This window comes from Electrona antarctica, assembly GCF_951216825.1.
Source record: "Electrona antarctica genome assembly, chromosome: 6".
Lineage (NCBI taxonomy): Eukaryota > Metazoa > Chordata > Actinopteri > Myctophiformes > Myctophidae > Electrona > Electrona antarctica.
The window spans coordinates 48,859,435-48,876,841 of record NC_136811.1 but is presented as its reverse complement, the minus strand read 5'-3'; the positions used below and the strand labels follow the sequence as shown (position 1 = coordinate 48,876,841).

At 43.1% G+C, this 17,407-nt stretch overlaps 1 protein-coding gene across 1 annotated transcript in view; it reads right to left on the bottom strand.

Annotated features, from left to right (window-relative positions):
* Window positions 1-17,255, bottom strand: part of cep162 (centrosomal protein 162) — a 54,135-nt gene extending 36,880 nt beyond the window's left edge. The window contains 16 exon segments of the mRNA XM_079502662.1: window positions 607-735; window positions 2,428-2,598; window positions 3,937-4,076; window positions 4,219-4,435; window positions 4,660-4,927; window positions 5,040-5,121; window positions 5,483-5,695; window positions 6,559-6,651; window positions 6,884-6,914; window positions 7,178-7,239; window positions 7,720-7,787; window positions 8,422-8,605; window positions 10,617-10,772; window positions 14,397-14,559; window positions 15,998-16,086; window positions 17,118-17,255. Coding sequence (XP_079358788.1) covers window positions 607-735; window positions 2,428-2,598; window positions 3,937-4,076; window positions 4,219-4,435; window positions 4,660-4,927; window positions 5,040-5,121; window positions 5,483-5,695; window positions 6,559-6,651; window positions 6,884-6,914; window positions 7,178-7,239; window positions 7,720-7,787; window positions 8,422-8,605; window positions 10,617-10,772; window positions 14,397-14,559; window positions 15,998-16,066 — 2,046 coding nt within the window. The 5' untranslated portion in view covers window positions 16,067-16,086; window positions 17,118-17,255.
* Between the last annotated feature and the right edge of the window lie 152 nt (window positions 17,256-17,407).

Sequence of the window (17,407 nt, the reverse complement as noted above, 5' to 3'; positions counted from 1 at the left end):
GGGAGCGTCTGTTGCGCAACATTCAATGTTATTTTCTGGTGGGACATCATCGAAAATGTTCCCCCCCATTTTAGTCGACGAGACCGAAAATTTTAAAGCGTGAATAACTCTTGAGCTAAATCATTCTGTCCAATTATAAGAAAAGATTATGTGTTAGACGGCCCGTAGCGGTCCCTCGCTAGTCGCGGTAGAATTAATCATACCTCCAGTTGTTGTCGATCGATTTTCATCATGTTCTTCTCACAACAAAAAGATAGGATTCCATCAAAATAATCAATTAACCGCCTACCGGGATAAGTGCATACAGGGTACTACTTAGGTAGTGGTACGTGGTATGTTTTGTTTAGGGCCTTTTTAATACCAAATTGCCCAGATTTTCAAATATTATGTAAGAAAGAGGCAAACAGCCGATCGATCACAACACACGAGGCGTTCGGCTATTTTCATAATATCTGTGGAACCGAGTGGGCTGAATGTAATACAGACAATTCACAATTCCAAATTCTTGTCGGGGTCGGAGGGTCCCCAGTTGAAATAATATTATCTTGGGGTGTCTGCAAAGTTTGGGTTATGGCATAACCTAATCACATGTTGACACATGCTCACCTGCTGGTAACCCTGGATGAGTGTTTCCTGCTCCTGCATTTCTTTCTCAAGGAGTCCGAGTTTCTCCTGGGTCACAGGATCCGTGGCTTCGCCCCATCTCCTCTTCTGGTCCGCATCAACACTGCGCAGCTGAGGAAGAAAAGGAAGATTCCCAACTGTACCTCTCTCTGTATCCTCTCTCAGGACAGGTGGTACCACTGAACAAAACATGTGTTGATGATAGTAGGAATAAACGCGTCGGAAGCACACGGAAGGAAGTGGACTAAGAAAGGGAAGGAGCCAAACCGAGTCCCTTTTGTACCAAATGGGTTTCCATAGTCTTGTGTATGGTAATGCATCCTCAGAGCACGTGCTGCTGACTGAAGACCAATGGATGTGTTCAACCTCTACAGTTTCCCAGGCCATTGATGCCTCAATTGTCAGCAAATGCTTTGGGAGGATATGATGTGATTATCTCATGTACATGCAGTACTTGCTCATATGTGGACGGTAGACCTATAGCGGAGTGCCACCACGACCACCTTTGTGTCTGACGTTATGCACTTCCCATCCAATACATACCAGTATCGGAATGGCTGACGGTACCGCCTAAAATACTGGTATCGGTGAGTTTGCCAGTCTATGTCATTCCGATAACAGGTAATTTATGATGCTATTTTATTACAGTCATATTTTGATTGCTTCAGTTGATGTTGCATGACTGTTTTAAACTCTTACTGTACTATTTATATTAAATGTACTATACACATTGATGAACAACAATTAATTTATTCCTAGATCAGTGGTTCCCAAACCTTTTAATTTCAAGGAAAGGACCCCCATAACTCTCAGGCCTGAGTTACAGACCTGTAAGAGTCCATTTGGAACCCCCTCAAGGAACCCAGTTAGTACCACCGTCCTAGATTTGTTTAAATTACAGCCTGGTATCAAATCGGTACTCAATATCGACTGATACACAAGTTATGGGTATCAGAATCGGTACATGGTATTGGTACGTCAAATAGTACACAGGTCCATGTTTGTGGAGCGCAGGTTCCATAAAAGAGTATGTTTCTGGAGGCTGCTTGACTGCAATTTAACAGATTATTTCCTGCCAGCTCAGGCGAGACCAAACGTCTTGCCTGAACTGATATTGATTTTAATTACAGAGGAGAGTCTCCCTGATGGATGCAGCAGTGCGTTTTGACAGCTCTATCAACCTATCTATGATTAAGTTCATACTAAAAAATTGTAGCATAAGATTAACAGCAAAAAGACAATTCTAGGCAAGCGCAAATCACAATTATTAGCATCACAATTGTTACCACCAATGTCAATAATGATTGTAAAATATAATGACTGTGGCAGCCATACCGTACTAAATAACAATAAATGGTAACAGTAAATGGTGCATTTATATAGCGCCTTTATCCAAGGCGCTTTACATAGATTGTGCATTACATTCACACACACATTCATACACCGATGGCGGCGGAAGCCATGCAAGGTACCAACCAGCACATCGGGAGCAATTTGGGGTTCAGTGTCTTGCCCAAGGACACTTCGACATGTAGACAGGAGGAGCCGGGATTCGAACCGCCGACCCATGGATCATTGGACGACCTGCTCTACCTCCTGAGCCACAGTCGCCCCCAACAATACATGGATTTCAAAAAGTTATCTGAAATGAACAATGTTCCTAATCCTGTGTTTGTTCGAGATCGAGATAGGAGGTGGCTAGTTAGTCTCTGTGTTAGGGCAAGGTGATGTGGAGTCATGGACTGTGTGTGCGTGCCTGTGTTGTGCAAGTGTCCGACTGTGGGCATGCGGGTTAATTCATACCTTGCTCTGGAGCACGAAGTTCTCCTGTCTGAGGGAGCTGAGCTCCTCGTTGTGGCACCGTTTCAGCTGTTCCTCTCTGAGGAGCAGCTCCTTGTCCTTCTGGGCCAGCTGGGCTCTCAGCAGGGGGCGCTCCTCGTCAGCCTCCTTCTCCTCCTCCTCCCTGGGCTCCATCTAGCAGGGAACAACCAGATCAATATGAGACGGCCTGACCTGACTCGCTGGTGGTTGTTACAAGAAGAGAAGATGTAACCCAGGCAAAGTAATGCGTCACTCTGCAACTTTAACTAAAGTTATCCACCTGTCCAAAGTCATTTCTGATACAGACATAGCCTTGGATCAAGACTAATACAGATTTACAGACGTAGCGTATATTTCCAAACAGTAGCCCTGCCTCAAATAGCTGCCCGGTTCATTTTAAACACCCGGGGTCTGACACCATTTAGCAAAGTAAAATAGTAGTACATTTCCCGTCCAAATAATAGGAAAGGCTTCCTTCTCTGGCTAAAGGGCAAACATACAACAGAGGTTCACCGCTGGAAGAAGCCCAGAGGAGCATTTTACAGCTTCCAACCTATTTACAAATACCTTTCAGTGTCTCTTCTTTGAATAGGTCTTTGAATAAGTCATTGTAAAATGTTTAATGTTTTACGATTGTTGGAATATAACATTGAGTAATTAGGAATTTGTATAAATATAATTATACAGTGTTAAAAGCCAATTACAATGCATTAAGTATGTTTATAATGCATTATATTAAATGTGAAAAGGTATCCTAAGTCAAATTAATAAAATATGCACATCACTTAGTAGAGGTGCTGGGTTCAAAAGTGACAGAAAAAGAGAAAAGAACCCGCACACTCACGCACGCTCCAAAATGTTATACTTTATATAACGTTTCGAGCCATTAACCCATTCAGGCTTACAAAAAAAAAGTTTTCTAAATCATGACAATTTTCGGAAAGATTTTGATTTTAACTTTTTTTCAAAAATAGCAGACCTACAAGTTCATGGCGCGCCACTCGGTGGCGCGCTATGAGCTTGTAGATCTGCTATTTTTCAATAGCTAAATTATAACAATGTTTAAAACACCAAAAGGGGTTCCCGCCCAAAATGGGTTAATGGTTAATGTGGTTAAACGCTAACGTGACATGGATGCGTTCCAGGTCTCAATGGATTAAAGGCTCTTTGACCAGATGAAGAGCCTTGGCTCGAAACGTCGTCAATAAAGTATGACTTTTGGAGCAGATGAGTGCGTGGGTTCTTTTCTCTTTCTCTTTTCATCGCAATGATGAAATCAATAGCGGCTTATACCACAGTGCATGGTATAAGCTTCAAACATGACATTGTAAGAAAGAATCAATTGCTTCCTCTATGGGAAAACATAATAGCATGCCTACACATAATACACAATACATTACACATAATAGCATGCCTAAACATAATACACATAATGCACATAATAGCATGCCTACACATAATACAAAATACACATAATACACATACGCCTACGTTCTTCTCTGTAGCATGCTTTGTCTGTCTGCTATCTTGTTGAACTTGGGTATCCTGGGTAGCTGTAGTAGGGATGTGGAGACTGCCTGTGTCAATCTGGTGCTGTAGGAATGCTATCAGCTCACTGCTCGCCTGCACCTCTGAAAATGACACAACCAAAACACTAATTTCAATAGCTGAGCGCCTTGCACTATAATGTGACAAGCGTGCGTGCATGCGTGCGTGCGTGCGTGCGAGAGAACACAGATAACAAGACATTTGTAGTAGGTCCTCATTTCTGACCTTGGGTTTTCTCTGTGGGTTTGGGTTTGGGTCCGGGGCTGCGGTGCGAGGCCTGTCTGGGGGCCTGTGGCTTCCTCTGGCCGAGAGAGGATGTGGTTCCTGCACTTCCAGGTCTGGAGAACCTGGAAGCTGTCGTCGGTCTGCCCTCCACTCTTCTGCCTCTAGCGGGAGCCACAGAGGGTTTCCTGGCTGAAGAATTGGGTGGTCCACCCTGGGGCTGCACCAAAACACATTTATTTGATTAAAGGCAACATATGTATGCTACAAGAACACTGTAAAGGCCGGAAGACAATACAAAAACAATGATAATAATAAAAAAGTGGTTAAATGCTGCAGCCCTAATGGACTACTAATCAATTATTCTATTAAAAACAATATTAATTTGTATAATGAATCAAATCGATTTGTTCGATTTACTGCTGCACCCCACGTTTCTCTCACCTGTTGTTTCTTATCTTTGCTGGCCTGAGTGGACGAGGGTCCTTGAGAAGCGCCGTCCTCCTGGTCCTGCATCAGTCTCTCCATCTCCTCCCTGATGTTCCACGTCAACGCCTGGAGAGGAAGCGCCGAGGAGGTTGGGCTGCTCGGCCTGCCCGCCTCCCTCCTCCCCACGGCAGACACAGGCTCTCTTGACCGCTGCTCGGGACTCGGCCCTGGGGATCTCCTCTCCGACGAGATGTCTGCCTTGTCTGGGTAAAGTTCTACACCACTAAAAGAAAAGCAAATGACGAGTATACTCGTCAATGGCAGTCGACCGTTGGATTTCAAATGACGAGCATACTCTAAAAGCTAAAAGGTTGTGTGTGTAACTGTGTACTGACGTGGCGGGCTGGAGGGTGAAGCCTCTGATGTGCTCCATCTCTGGTCTGATTGGCCTCATCAGCTCTTCTGCAGTGGGCAGCTCTGAGAAAACACACAAACACATTCAGATACTAGTGTGCCTAGAAGCCGAGCCTGTGTGTGCACTATAGCACTATATAGTGCACTTATATGGCTACACCACTTCGTAGTGGTGTCCCAATGTATAGTGATAATTATTGTACTCTATACCAGGGGTTCTCAACGTTTTTTGGCTGGGGACCCGCAGAAATGCTTTGGCCATGTCTCCCATCCATGACCACAAAACATCTGATTATATGAAAAAGATACATTTAATATTTCATTATATGATATATTTTTAAAAAAAATTAAAAACGTTTTGCGGTTTTCACATTTGTCAATTATCATAATTTTCTTTTCTAGGGTGCGGGAGCCCCTGGCCTACCTGACTCCGTGGTGGAGGCGTGTTGTAGAGTCCTCTCAGGGGGGGAGGTGGGGGGAGATGGCCTGCTGCTCTTCCTCCCGCCACTCCTCTCTGGGGAAGCCCGGCGGTGTTCGCCGTGGTCCTCCGAGTTCTCTACAGAGTGACTGATGTTCCTGTAGGCCTCATGGAGGGCCTCCAACTCACTACCTCCACTCTGCACATAGGACTGGCCCGCTGGGAAAAGGAGGCCGATTCACTAAATATAGCACCGACTTAGGGGCTGCAACACCGAGAGTTACACCGAGGCTGAGATGTTTGTCGTTCAGCAGCAAAGACAACTTAACGCCCAATCGCCCATAAGGATTCCACACTTTTGAGCCAGGCCCGGAGGCAACCCACAGTGCCTAGAGCCTCCTAGTGTCAACATCTCATCAGCCATTCTGTCTCTATCGCCCAGCCCTTCACTGACTGCATCATTACAGCATAAAAAATGCATAGAACAAAAATAAAACACTTTGATCTGATACCTGGGCACTTCACTTCAAAGCATTCGACAGGGCCTGCAGTGGCACGGTTTATTTGCAGGGGTGACTGATGTTTCAACTTGCGTTTGAAGTGCCCAGGTATTTTTCTTTTTATATTCAGTTTGTACAACGTCGAGCCCTTCTACCAACACCGGCTGAAGTGTGCTGGACTTCTTTGTTGTGAACGCAGTGAGCACTAACTATGAGACCTAGCAGAACATGTCTGTCTGTGTGTGTGTGTGTCTGTGTGTCACGCTGTAACACCACCTGCCCGCCACCAGAGGGCGCAGCTGTATCACACACACACACACACACACACACTAAAAAAAACGTAACTTAAAAAAACGTAACTTAAAAAAAACTTTAAAAAAACAATTAAAAAATAAAATAATTAAAAAAAGAGAACTAAAAAAAAAACCTTAAAAAAGTACGTAATTTATTCTAATTGTTGTTATTGCAATTTACGAGCTGCGTTCGCTTCCCGTGTTCGCTCGTCTTACTTGTGAGTACATCATGTGTATATCAGAAGTGCTACTGTATGATTGATGTACTAGTCTAGAGACCCATTTTTACCTGGTAATATAGCCTCAGTGTCCACTGGCTCCCTCTTGTCTTCTGCAGGTGTAGGGCCTCTACTGGTGGAGTCCAGCAAACTGTCCAGAGAAACTGAGACACAACTCCAGTGAGAATAACCAACCACTACTGTCCTGGTTCAATACATAGTCATATTGGGAGATGATCATAGGTGTAACTGCTGCCAGACCCCACCCACTATTGTCTATAGTCACACAGCAGCCATGCTTTCATACTTGTTTGGGGGTTATAAAAAGTAAAAGCAAAATGGCCACTGTGTGAATAAGGACCCAGTCATAATTACAATTCCTGATAGTGTTTTTACCTTTGGCCTGGAGGGGAGAACTTTCAGGTTTCTGAAAATAAGAGAGGAGACAAACAACTACTGAGTCACCTGGTCACCTACTGTATCATGGTCTGTCACACACATTGAAAGATAATCTAATTTCATTTGAAAATCAAATCCAAAGATTTGGAAAAATGCTGAAGTGTAACAGTGGTCTGTCCCACCACCACAACAGCTTAACAACTGCTCACAGTTTAGTGTTATAGTGCCGTGGCACCGTTAACAGTCAGACGGGACAAACCGTTCACCTTCACCACTCTGATCTGACTTTACCTCCACTGGCGTCTCCTTCCCGCTCCCTTCATCTTCAAAGTCCTCACTGTAGTGTGGGGAGGCTGCAGGTGTCAGTAAGTGGAGACAGTTACTCAAATGAGTGAAGATGCATGACCATGCACAGAGGAAGGAAGATGGGAGGCGGGGAGGTAAGGGGGCACGCAAGAGACAAAAACAAAGAAAGACTTGGGGCCCTATGTTGTGCCCCTTAGCCCTTATCTCTAAACTTATGCCATTTTTTACTATTTTGAAAAACATTTTAAAATAGTTCAACTAGCCGATCTACACCGAAACGTTGTGGGCTTCTAGTTCGGCTATTTGAACTATTTTAAAATGTTTTTCAAATTAGTAAAAAATGGCAAACAAGTTTAGGGATAAGGGGTATTGATTGATTTATTGAAATATTTATTAACAGTTTGCAGAATTACAGTACATTTCAAGCACAAACTCAATACAAAAACTGTTAACTGTGAGTGGACGACTTAATTAAGCATTACACTTGTTTACAAGAGGGTTATAGCCCTTGGTTTCTTCCCTCGTACCTGGACAGCTTCTGTCAGTCTCCATGAATCTGTCATCCCGTTTATCTTCTTCAGCATGCTCAACTTTCCTGGGGAAAAGTAAATCCATCTTCATTAGAGTAGCATGAGCAAAGAAACAGGCTTTGCATCTGTAAGTGGAGATCACACATTACATGTATATTAGTGTGTAGTGGAATCTCCATGGGACATACGCCTAGGGCTGGGAAGTGGTAAATAAATGGTAAATGGTGCATTTATATAGCGCCTTTATCCAAGGCGCTTTACATAGATTGTGCATTACATTCACCCATTCATACACCGATTGCGGCGGAAGCCATGCAAGGTACCAACCAGCACATCGGGAGCAATTTGGGGTTCAGTGTCTTGCCCAAGGACACTTTGACATGTAGACAGGAGGAGCCGGGATTCGAACCGCCGACCCATGGATCATTGGACGACCTGCTCTACCTCCTGAGCCACAGTCACAGTCAGTGAAAGACATATACTGTTTTATATACTGCAATTATGTCTTCTGGATATTCTATATCTCTTGTACAAAGTTTCATTTTGATTTACATAGCTAGAGGCCTCGTATAAGCCCCTTGGGCTTTTTTGCCTCAGCCTAGAGCTTTACCCTTCTTATATTTATATGTTCACTGTGTTGTTGTTTATACTGTGCTGAATAAATAAATACAAATATAATACAATCGCCCTAAGCCATACCCGAGTGTGAGGCCGGTGTTGGTGCCTGGAGAGTCCAGCTCTCTGTTTAGCTTGGAGTAATCGATGCTAGAGGTTGCCCCCGCTTCTAGCTGTGCAAAGAACCTGGCTTTCTCCTCTTCTTCTTCCAGGGTGTCCATGCAAACGCTCGCCGTGACCACAACTGGACCCGATGCCATCACCGACTCTTCACACACAAAGGGAGAAACAAAGGAACAAGTGTATCTAGTACTGTCCGGGAGTCACAGGAACCAATCAGAAGAGGACAATGATCATCGAAGCATCAAGCTCCCCAGGGTACATTTTTGTTGGAGCTACTAGCCACATTGGTAGGTAACCAACGATAAATGGTAAATGGTCTATGGTCAATAATATCAAAAGCTGCACTAAAATACAATAGCTCTGTTCCAAGTTCCAACCAATAATTTACTGTCAATTTGTTTTAACTTTGTCATATGTTGGCCTGGGCCATGGCTCAGTGGTCCAGGCACCTTGGCTGGTAATCCAGTCTGGCAGTGTGCCGCGGGTTCGACTCCCGATCCCGACGGCCTTTACTGCATGTCTTCCCCCCAACTCTCTCCCCATTTCCTGTCAGCCTACTGTCTGTCCCTCCATAAAAAAATATAAAATAAAGGCGAAAGCCACAAAAAAAACAACATTTAAAAAATAACTGTGTCATCTGTCAATTGTGAGAGCTGTGCATGTCGAATAACCAGTTTTATATGCGTGTTGAAAATCTGACAGCTTTAAGAGTCTACTGTCTAGAATATCATGACCACAGGGTTTGTCAGATTTCAATTCAGACAATAGATTTTCAATTTCAGATACATTAGTGACTGAAAATTCAAATGTGCATACTTTGTCCTGCATTATATCATTTTGAATAATTTATTCCGATAGATGGCCCTTTGCAGGCAACATGCCATTTCGTATATTATCAACTATACTTATGAAATAATTGTTGAAATAATCAGCAATTTCTTGGGGCTTGGTGATGAAGCCTAACCTGGCAGCAGAGAGTACACTGGGTTCCCCCTCCTGGGAACCCAGTGTACTCTCTGCTGCCCCATCTGGCGGAGTCTGCTGCCCCCCCCCCTATAGCCTTTTTTGTGTATTTAATTTGGTCACTTTGTTTCTTAAAGAGTGATATATTAGCCAGTCCTCTGAGCTACCTGAATCTACAGCAACTCTTTTCAGTTGATCTCTATCTTTCATCAAGCTTCTCAGGTCAGTCTAGCCAAGGGGCTTTGACAGATCTGACCGTGAGCTTCTTGATGGGTGCATGCTTTATCACAGACAAAAGGAAAATAACTTTGTGAATTCATGCAGAGCAGCTTCAGTATGCGTAGACTCAAATAAGCTGTCCCACTTTATGTTCTGCAAGTCTTCAATAAAGGCATTATCACATAAGTGCTTATAGGTCACCAAGAGGGGGGGCGGCGTCTGAAAAGCTAGGGACGGCCCTCTTGTGGGCATTCAATTCTAGCCCACATCACTCAGAATAGAGTGAGCTCGTTCTTGGCGACAACATAGTGAACCTGAACCAACACCAGGATGGATAGAAAGAACGTCGGGCCCAAATACATTACAAGGACAAGGAAAATGTTGTGAACAAACACGGCTGTGCTTAGATACTTTGTTGAACGTTATGTCTCTGCGCCCGTGCGCCGTACAGCCGAGATCCAAGCCATTCTACGTCTTTTTGTAAACTCGTCAATCTGGGTTCCTTGTTGCTGTCTCCATGCTGGAAAGCTGAAAATCTAATTCCGTTTTCTGGCTCATTCCCTCGACGTGACCTGCTGTGGCACTTATTTACTGAGCAAGTCTGCACCATTGTGAGGTCAGTTTAAAAAAAGAACGTATACAAGCACACCGGATAGTCGCTCAATGTAAACAAACCAGACAAGCCAACAAGTATGGCGGCCGCTACCCCGTGACACATATGTTGACGCCCCCTCCAGGAGATTTTGGTACACACTATAGAGTCTCTTATGTATCGTTTTAGGTCCCAGTGTTGAAAGTGACAGCTGCAAAATGAGATATGCCAGCCACAGGAGACTGCATACGAATATGTCATTGTATTTACTTTAGCTTTGTTTCCTGTACATGTCCCACAAATGGAAGCCTTGTGAGCTTGTTGATTGGCTATTTTCGGTGCATGAACATGGCGCACAAAAAAAGCATGACTCAGACTTTACCCTCAGCCTCTAGACTGTCCCTGCTGATAAGGGCCGGCTCTGTCCTTTCTTCTCGTCTGAAGGCCTGGTCTCCTGGCCGCTGTTCCTCTGCCTCCTCTTGGATCGATTGGGATTTTCTTAGAGACTTCATGAACGTCTTACCAGATCCCAGCAGCCCTGGACAAATCAGAGCATTATTTATTTTAGATGAAACTAATTATGTAGATTTATGCAACTGTTGCAGAGCTGCAAAAGTTTATCAAGTTTTTTGGGGAATTTCGTTTTTTCAATAAAAAAAAGCAATTGATGGAATAAGGAAATAATGGATAGTTGCAGCACTACATGGAGGTCCAGTCTGGTAAATGTAGCTGGAGGAAGGGAAGGAAAAAACTTCAAAGAGGAGGACCAATTCCAGTAATGTCTCATCTCTGGCACAGCGAGGGCTACATTGTTATTAGGCACAGTTCAAGAAAAGGTGTTTTTTTAAGGTGCTTTCATCTTAAAATTATCCAACTGTCGCAGAATTACCTTCTATGTCCTCAGTCTCACAACAAAGAAACCTTGTTTAAAATATCATTCAGGGGAGAAAGCTTAACAGAAAGCAGCACAAGAATTCAAAGCTTTGTCAGAGAAATACATGTTTTTAGTGTTTTATAATTATTATAAAATGTATTATCCTCCCTTTACAGATTTCCATAGTTCATATCTCCCAGTGAAAAGGAAGCAGTGAAAAACATTATTAAACAAAAAATATTAAATTAATGAAAGGGTTGCCTGGCATTAGCCTGCCACTGGTAGCCATACCAACAGTCATAGAGGGGCAGAAAGTGAGTATGAAAGGGAGACTTCTACCATCTCCACTGCTGTACTGGGAACCGGTATCGCTGCCGGCCGATGGCGTGACAGAAGAGTCATCAGGGGTCCTCCTACACCCTGACGTACTGTGGGGACTTTGGGAGTCATCAGCTGCTTGAGAATAAGCTTCTAGATTGCATGTCCGGCTGTTGTCCGATTTAACATGCCTCTCTGGAGCTTTGCTACGAGGCGTGGGGCTAGGCTTGTGAGGGAGCTCCGCACTGACAGCTGATAGAAAGCCAAAAAGCGACAGCGCCGTGAAAGGAGGACAGAAGAAAGACCATGATAAGAGAGGCAGTTCATTAGTGAGAGGAAACGTTAAAGAGAAAAGGCTGGCTAAGATGGGAGTTGAAAGACAGACGGTTCTCACACAGCAGGCGAAGATATTTGTCGTGTTGCGTGATTTTGGCCCCTGAGGCAAATGCGTTAATAGTTTGCCTATTAGCACAATTGACGCAAATGCTCTCAATCACTGGAAACAGTTCTGAATAGTGAATACCAATACACTCCCGAGTTAAATTGACACATTGGTAATGCTAAATAAACAAGTCCCAACAAGTCTCTTACTGCTTTAATGTGCGAGCAGCTGGTCTGGCCTTTGACTCAATAAACTGCTTTCTATTTACTCCCGAGCCCGACCTCTTATTTTGTTTAGTGGGAGCTCTAACCAAGCTGGGGGCCACGTGCCTATATGTTTCGGTTGAGGTGCAGACCGTTTCATTATTGGTGTGTCAAAATCAATGAATATTCACTGGATCTAAAAAGATGGTAAAGCAAACTTGGCTCAAGGTGGGATATTTCCGATGCGGTGCGTCATTTTGTATCTTTTCATTGACTTTGCATGTAATTTGGGGGGTATCCTTGCCGCCTGTGTGAACACACATTAGAAATAAAGCACACCACAGGGGTTTAATTGGACAGCTTAACTACTTAAACCTAATCTAGGCTGTACTTTAAACGGTTAGCACTACGGTTCTAATGGAGCACAGTGGTGCCGATACCCTGTGTAGGTGTGCTTTTCCTTGGCTTGCGCTCATCCTCCTCAGTGTCCCCAGCCTGTAACTTTTTTACTTTAATAAATCTGCGTTTGCGTGCTGGAAAAAGATGGAGAAAAGAAGTGTAAACACAAACAAGCAGAAATGTAAAGGTAGTAGCAGGAAATTCTCATTAAAAGCAGTCTGAATACATGCTGGCAAACATGGCGTTTGAGAGACCTACACCACCCTCTGCTGGCTACACAGACTCAGTGCATTAATATCAGGGAATGTTATGAAACCTCTAGAACAAACTTTCATATCCACATATAAAAATGTGAATTAATGTGGAAAATTCATTAAAAGAGACGTAATAAAATCCAGGTATTGAAAAGTCAATGTTGCTTATAGCCTTTTTGAAAAAGTAGTCAGTCATTGTTGTGAAACTCAGTTTCAGATTCCAAGAGGGTTTCCAAGTACTGAGGAGTCTGGCGTGGTTGGAACTTTAATATTATTCCTGATAAATAATGAGTATCTTAGTTTCATTTTTTAACTAAAGCACTGTCCTGACCTGACACCAGTTAATCATATCACAACATATTCCATCTGATCACTCCAACCTCCTCGGGCCATAACAGCACTTCCAACCAACCAGTCGAGCCATTATCTAACTTGATTCTCTGTGAAGTTCTAAAGTCAGTCATGCATTATATAACATTTGTTCTCAAATGGGTAAAGGGCATGTTATATAATTGATATAAAGGGGCAATTTGAGAACACTCCTTGACTCCATGCCTTGGAAATTGGAATGGTCATATATGGGGATTTCTGTATCTGACTGTATATAGAGTTCGGTGTCAGGCATAACCAGGAGGAGGCTATATGATGTCATACTGACCATACTCCATATACTGTACAGAGATTTTTGGTTTTGGGAAATGATGCAGCCGATGAGTCCCAAAGTTGAACCTTTTGAAACATTTTCCAAAGTTCATACAAGCTCTCAACACATTGCACTTAAAATTGTCAACACCGCCTGTGCCGTGGCTCAGCGGTACAGGCACCTTGGCTGGTAATCCAGTCTGGCAGTGTGCCGCGGGCTCGACTCCCGACGGCCTTTACTGCATGTCACCCCCCCCCCCCATCTCTCTCCCCATTTCCTGTCAGCCCACTGTCTGTCCCTCCATAAAAAATATAAAATAAAGGCGAAAGCCACAAAAAAAAACATTTAAAAAAAAATGTCAACACCCATTAAAACCAGGAAAGCGAGGGGCACGGTGTCACAGACGGTAGTGCTGTCGCCTCACAGCTAGAAGGTCCTGGGTTCGATTCCCGCTGGGGACGCTGTGTTCTCTCCTCCGCGTCACCAGTGCCCATACCCGAGGCGGGCTTGGCGAAAGGGCCTTTCTGTGTGGAGTTTGCATGTTCTCCCTGTGTCCCCTAGGGTAGGTACCCTCACAAAAAACATGCAGTAATCATGGTCTCTAAACTACCTCCTCCTGGCCAGCCCGATGGAGGGGAAAGGAACTGGTCGGAATAACGTGTTCCTTCCTCGCGCTATGTCTGGCTGGGGAAATTCCTCACTGTCAGGTGAAAAGAAGCAGCTTGGACTCCTCATGTATAGAAGGAAGCATGAGGTCAGTCCGCTGCCCCCCCAGGTTGGCAGAGGAAGTGTAGCGCCCAGGATTACATTAGATAATTGACACTGGGTGAAAAAAATGGGTTGCAAAATCGTGGGATAAAAATTATTAAAGATTTTAGCGTTGGCAAGTTAAAAATAGCAGATGTACAAGTTTACAGCACATATACTAATTTAAATGTAGTATTTTTATCGTTAAAGTCAAGTGTGAGAAGTACTGATTTAGAAGGCATTCGTATCGGCCTCAGGTCTTAATGGGTTACCATCGTTAGGACTCTCCACAATCAAGATTCGACCCAAAAACTGGGCATCGGTCAGGGCTCTAATTAGTACCTCTCCCTTGTCCTTGGTCACTGTCATCATCATCATGTTGCCACCATGGTGAAACGCTGACAGCTGGCTTCTTGGCTGGCTTCTGATTGGCTCTTCCAAGGCTTTCCAGGACACTGGGCCTCTTAGGAATGGCACCCAGGTCCACAGAGTCATCTGAAATAGACTGATAGCATGACGTAAGTTATGCCATGTTTTATCATCGTGCCAAAAAAGCCCCTTTGAATTGATTTGAATTTAATTGATTCACTCACACTTCTTATATACTATAGTTTGACACACCCTGAAGATGCTATGTTACACATAGCATCTGAGGAATTTAGGTCACGCATCCACCACGAAATCCAGCAAGGGGGTCGTCTGGCAAGATGGTCTCTCTTTATTCTATTCTATTCTTCTATTCAAATGGGCTTTGTTGGCATGAGAAACATGTTTACATTGCCAAAGCATGTGTGAAATAAAACCATCAAAACTAAAATGTATGTACAATTAAAACTAAAAAGAGATGAAATGTGTAAACAGAGCCTGTGTCACAATGCAATTGTGCAGTCAATGTGAAAAAGGCGAGTTCACATAATAATTGTGCATTTCAAAGATATACTGTAATATTTGCATCATTGTAATGGGAAACCTTGTTTGTTCAAAACTGTTATATTTCAATCCAATGTAGTTTTTATTTAATCCTTTTCAGTGGTTAAATAGTTATAAATCTCTCAAAAAAAGAACAATTGCCGGTCTACAAGCTCAAGTGATGTGATGCTGTGTCAATTATGATCTTAATGTAGATAAGCAAATCTTCCTACGTTTGTGTGACACTCTTGTACAATGAAGTAGTTATTTACAAAATTAAAAGAAATACAATGTTTCTGGCCGACAGTGACGGAATGCAAATATATATGGATGGGTTATACAGAATACATACTTCATAGTTACTATCTTTTCGCTCCTATGCCATCAAAATGTGGAAAGCCCTACCGACAGTCATTAAGACATGCAAATCTCTTGATGGCTGCAATTCGAAACTGGCCCCCGTAAAATCTGAATGTTTCCCCTCACTGTATATGTTTCTTTTCCCTTTGTACCTCCTTTATGATGAATTCCTGTTCTGTTCTTTGACTATATAGAAGTGTCTATTTGTACGTCTCTAAATGTTTTGATGAATTGAACATGGTGGACCCTCTTGTAAACAAGTGTAATGCTTAATTGGGTCGTCCACTCACAGTTAACAGTCTTTGTATTGAGTTTGTGCTTGAAATGTACTGTAATTCTGCAAACTGTTAATAAATATTTCAATCAATCAATCAGTATATATTCTGTCTAGCCCTTCCTAGTACATGGCTCTCGTTAGTTCTTGCTATATGAATTTGTGAACAAAATGTGCTGTGCATACTGTGCAATAAAAAGCTATATATAACAGCATTTAGATGCTAGTTACATTATCATACCAAGTATTTTATGTACATTTTACCCACATTATCTCAATGCAATCAACATAAACACAGAGGTTCCAGGCTCATAGCCACTCTTATCTGTGATCCTCCAAGGTCGCCCTGAGAATAGAAACTCAAAGTGTGATGAAACCGGTGTCATAAAACCCATCTCACCTCCTTCAAGAACTGCTCAAACTGCTCATCAAGCTCCGCTTTGGTGTGTCGACGACTCCGACGAGACATGGTGATCACGAGTGCACCATCTATGTGATGTAACATTATGCAGAGACAATCAATTTAGTCATTCATAATCCAGGCAGCTACAGCTTGTCCAGTGGATCTGTAGCTACAGCCACACTATGTAGCTTTTTTTATTTATTCATAAAATTACATTTTGCCCAATCTGTATGGTAGAGTATGTTAATATAATATAACTCATACAATTGGGGTGGTTGTATTTTGGCTCCATGCTCTTCTATTGGGACATTTAGATTATGTCATCTAGACAGGATCTGATGATGATCAAGATTCAATTTAACGTCTGAGCAAGCAGGCCGGCTCTATTAGCTCAATGGTAAAAATGTCGGCACAGGAAACCGGGTTCAAATCCGGTGTAGAAGAGGAAAGTTTCATATTTCATAGTGCCAGTATGGCAGTAGCGATACAAGTATTGATGATACAGGAAATAACTTTTAACCACCAATAACCCTGTTAATGTAAGAACACATGCTGGGTTTTGATTACCCTGCCGGCCTGATTAGCACCAGATAAATCACTGTCTCTAAACAGATCACCCACAGAGGAAATCTGATTAAGATTAAACTATTAGTAATGGACAATTTGCTATCAGTCAGACTCAGTACCAGAAAGATCACATGATCAAAAGTACGTCACACATCAGACTTGACTCATAGTTTCGATGCATGTTTAGAGTTTCTCAAACTGCGGGTCCCCAAATTATTTTCGGGGGTCCCCAAACAAAATGTAATGTCTAAACTCCTACAATTCGAATGACTGACAGGGTGGGGACCCCCCAGTTCGAATTATGATTATTTGGGGGGTCTGAAACGTTTGGCGGCCTGAAACGTTTGAGAACCATAACCACTGACCATATTAGGTTGTTGAGACTGACAGTGACAACTGCTGTCGACAGCCAACAGTCATCTGTTCACAAGCAAAGTGGCTTAGCTACAGCAGCTAATCTACTGTAGCCCAAGACCACTTAGCAAGAGAAGCTAACAAGTACAACAATCATTCAACTTCACTCTAGATGCTTTTCATCACGCATACGTACCGGTTGATACAAAAACAAGTCAGTGAACCTCACATAAACTGTCCAACTTGTTTGAGTGTTACGGTTAGCAATGCATACAGCAGTTTGTTTGTTATTATTGTTAGGTGGGCTCTGGGCTGGCTTGCGTGTTCCCGCGACAACAGCCGGGTGAGATAAGCAAGCTGATTGGTTAGAAACATTTGCCTCGGAGGCAAGTCACGTGACCACCATCAGTCACGTGACTAACACCAGTCACATGACCAACAGACTGCAGTGATTCAGTGATTCACTTGTTTATTTTCAAAAACTGT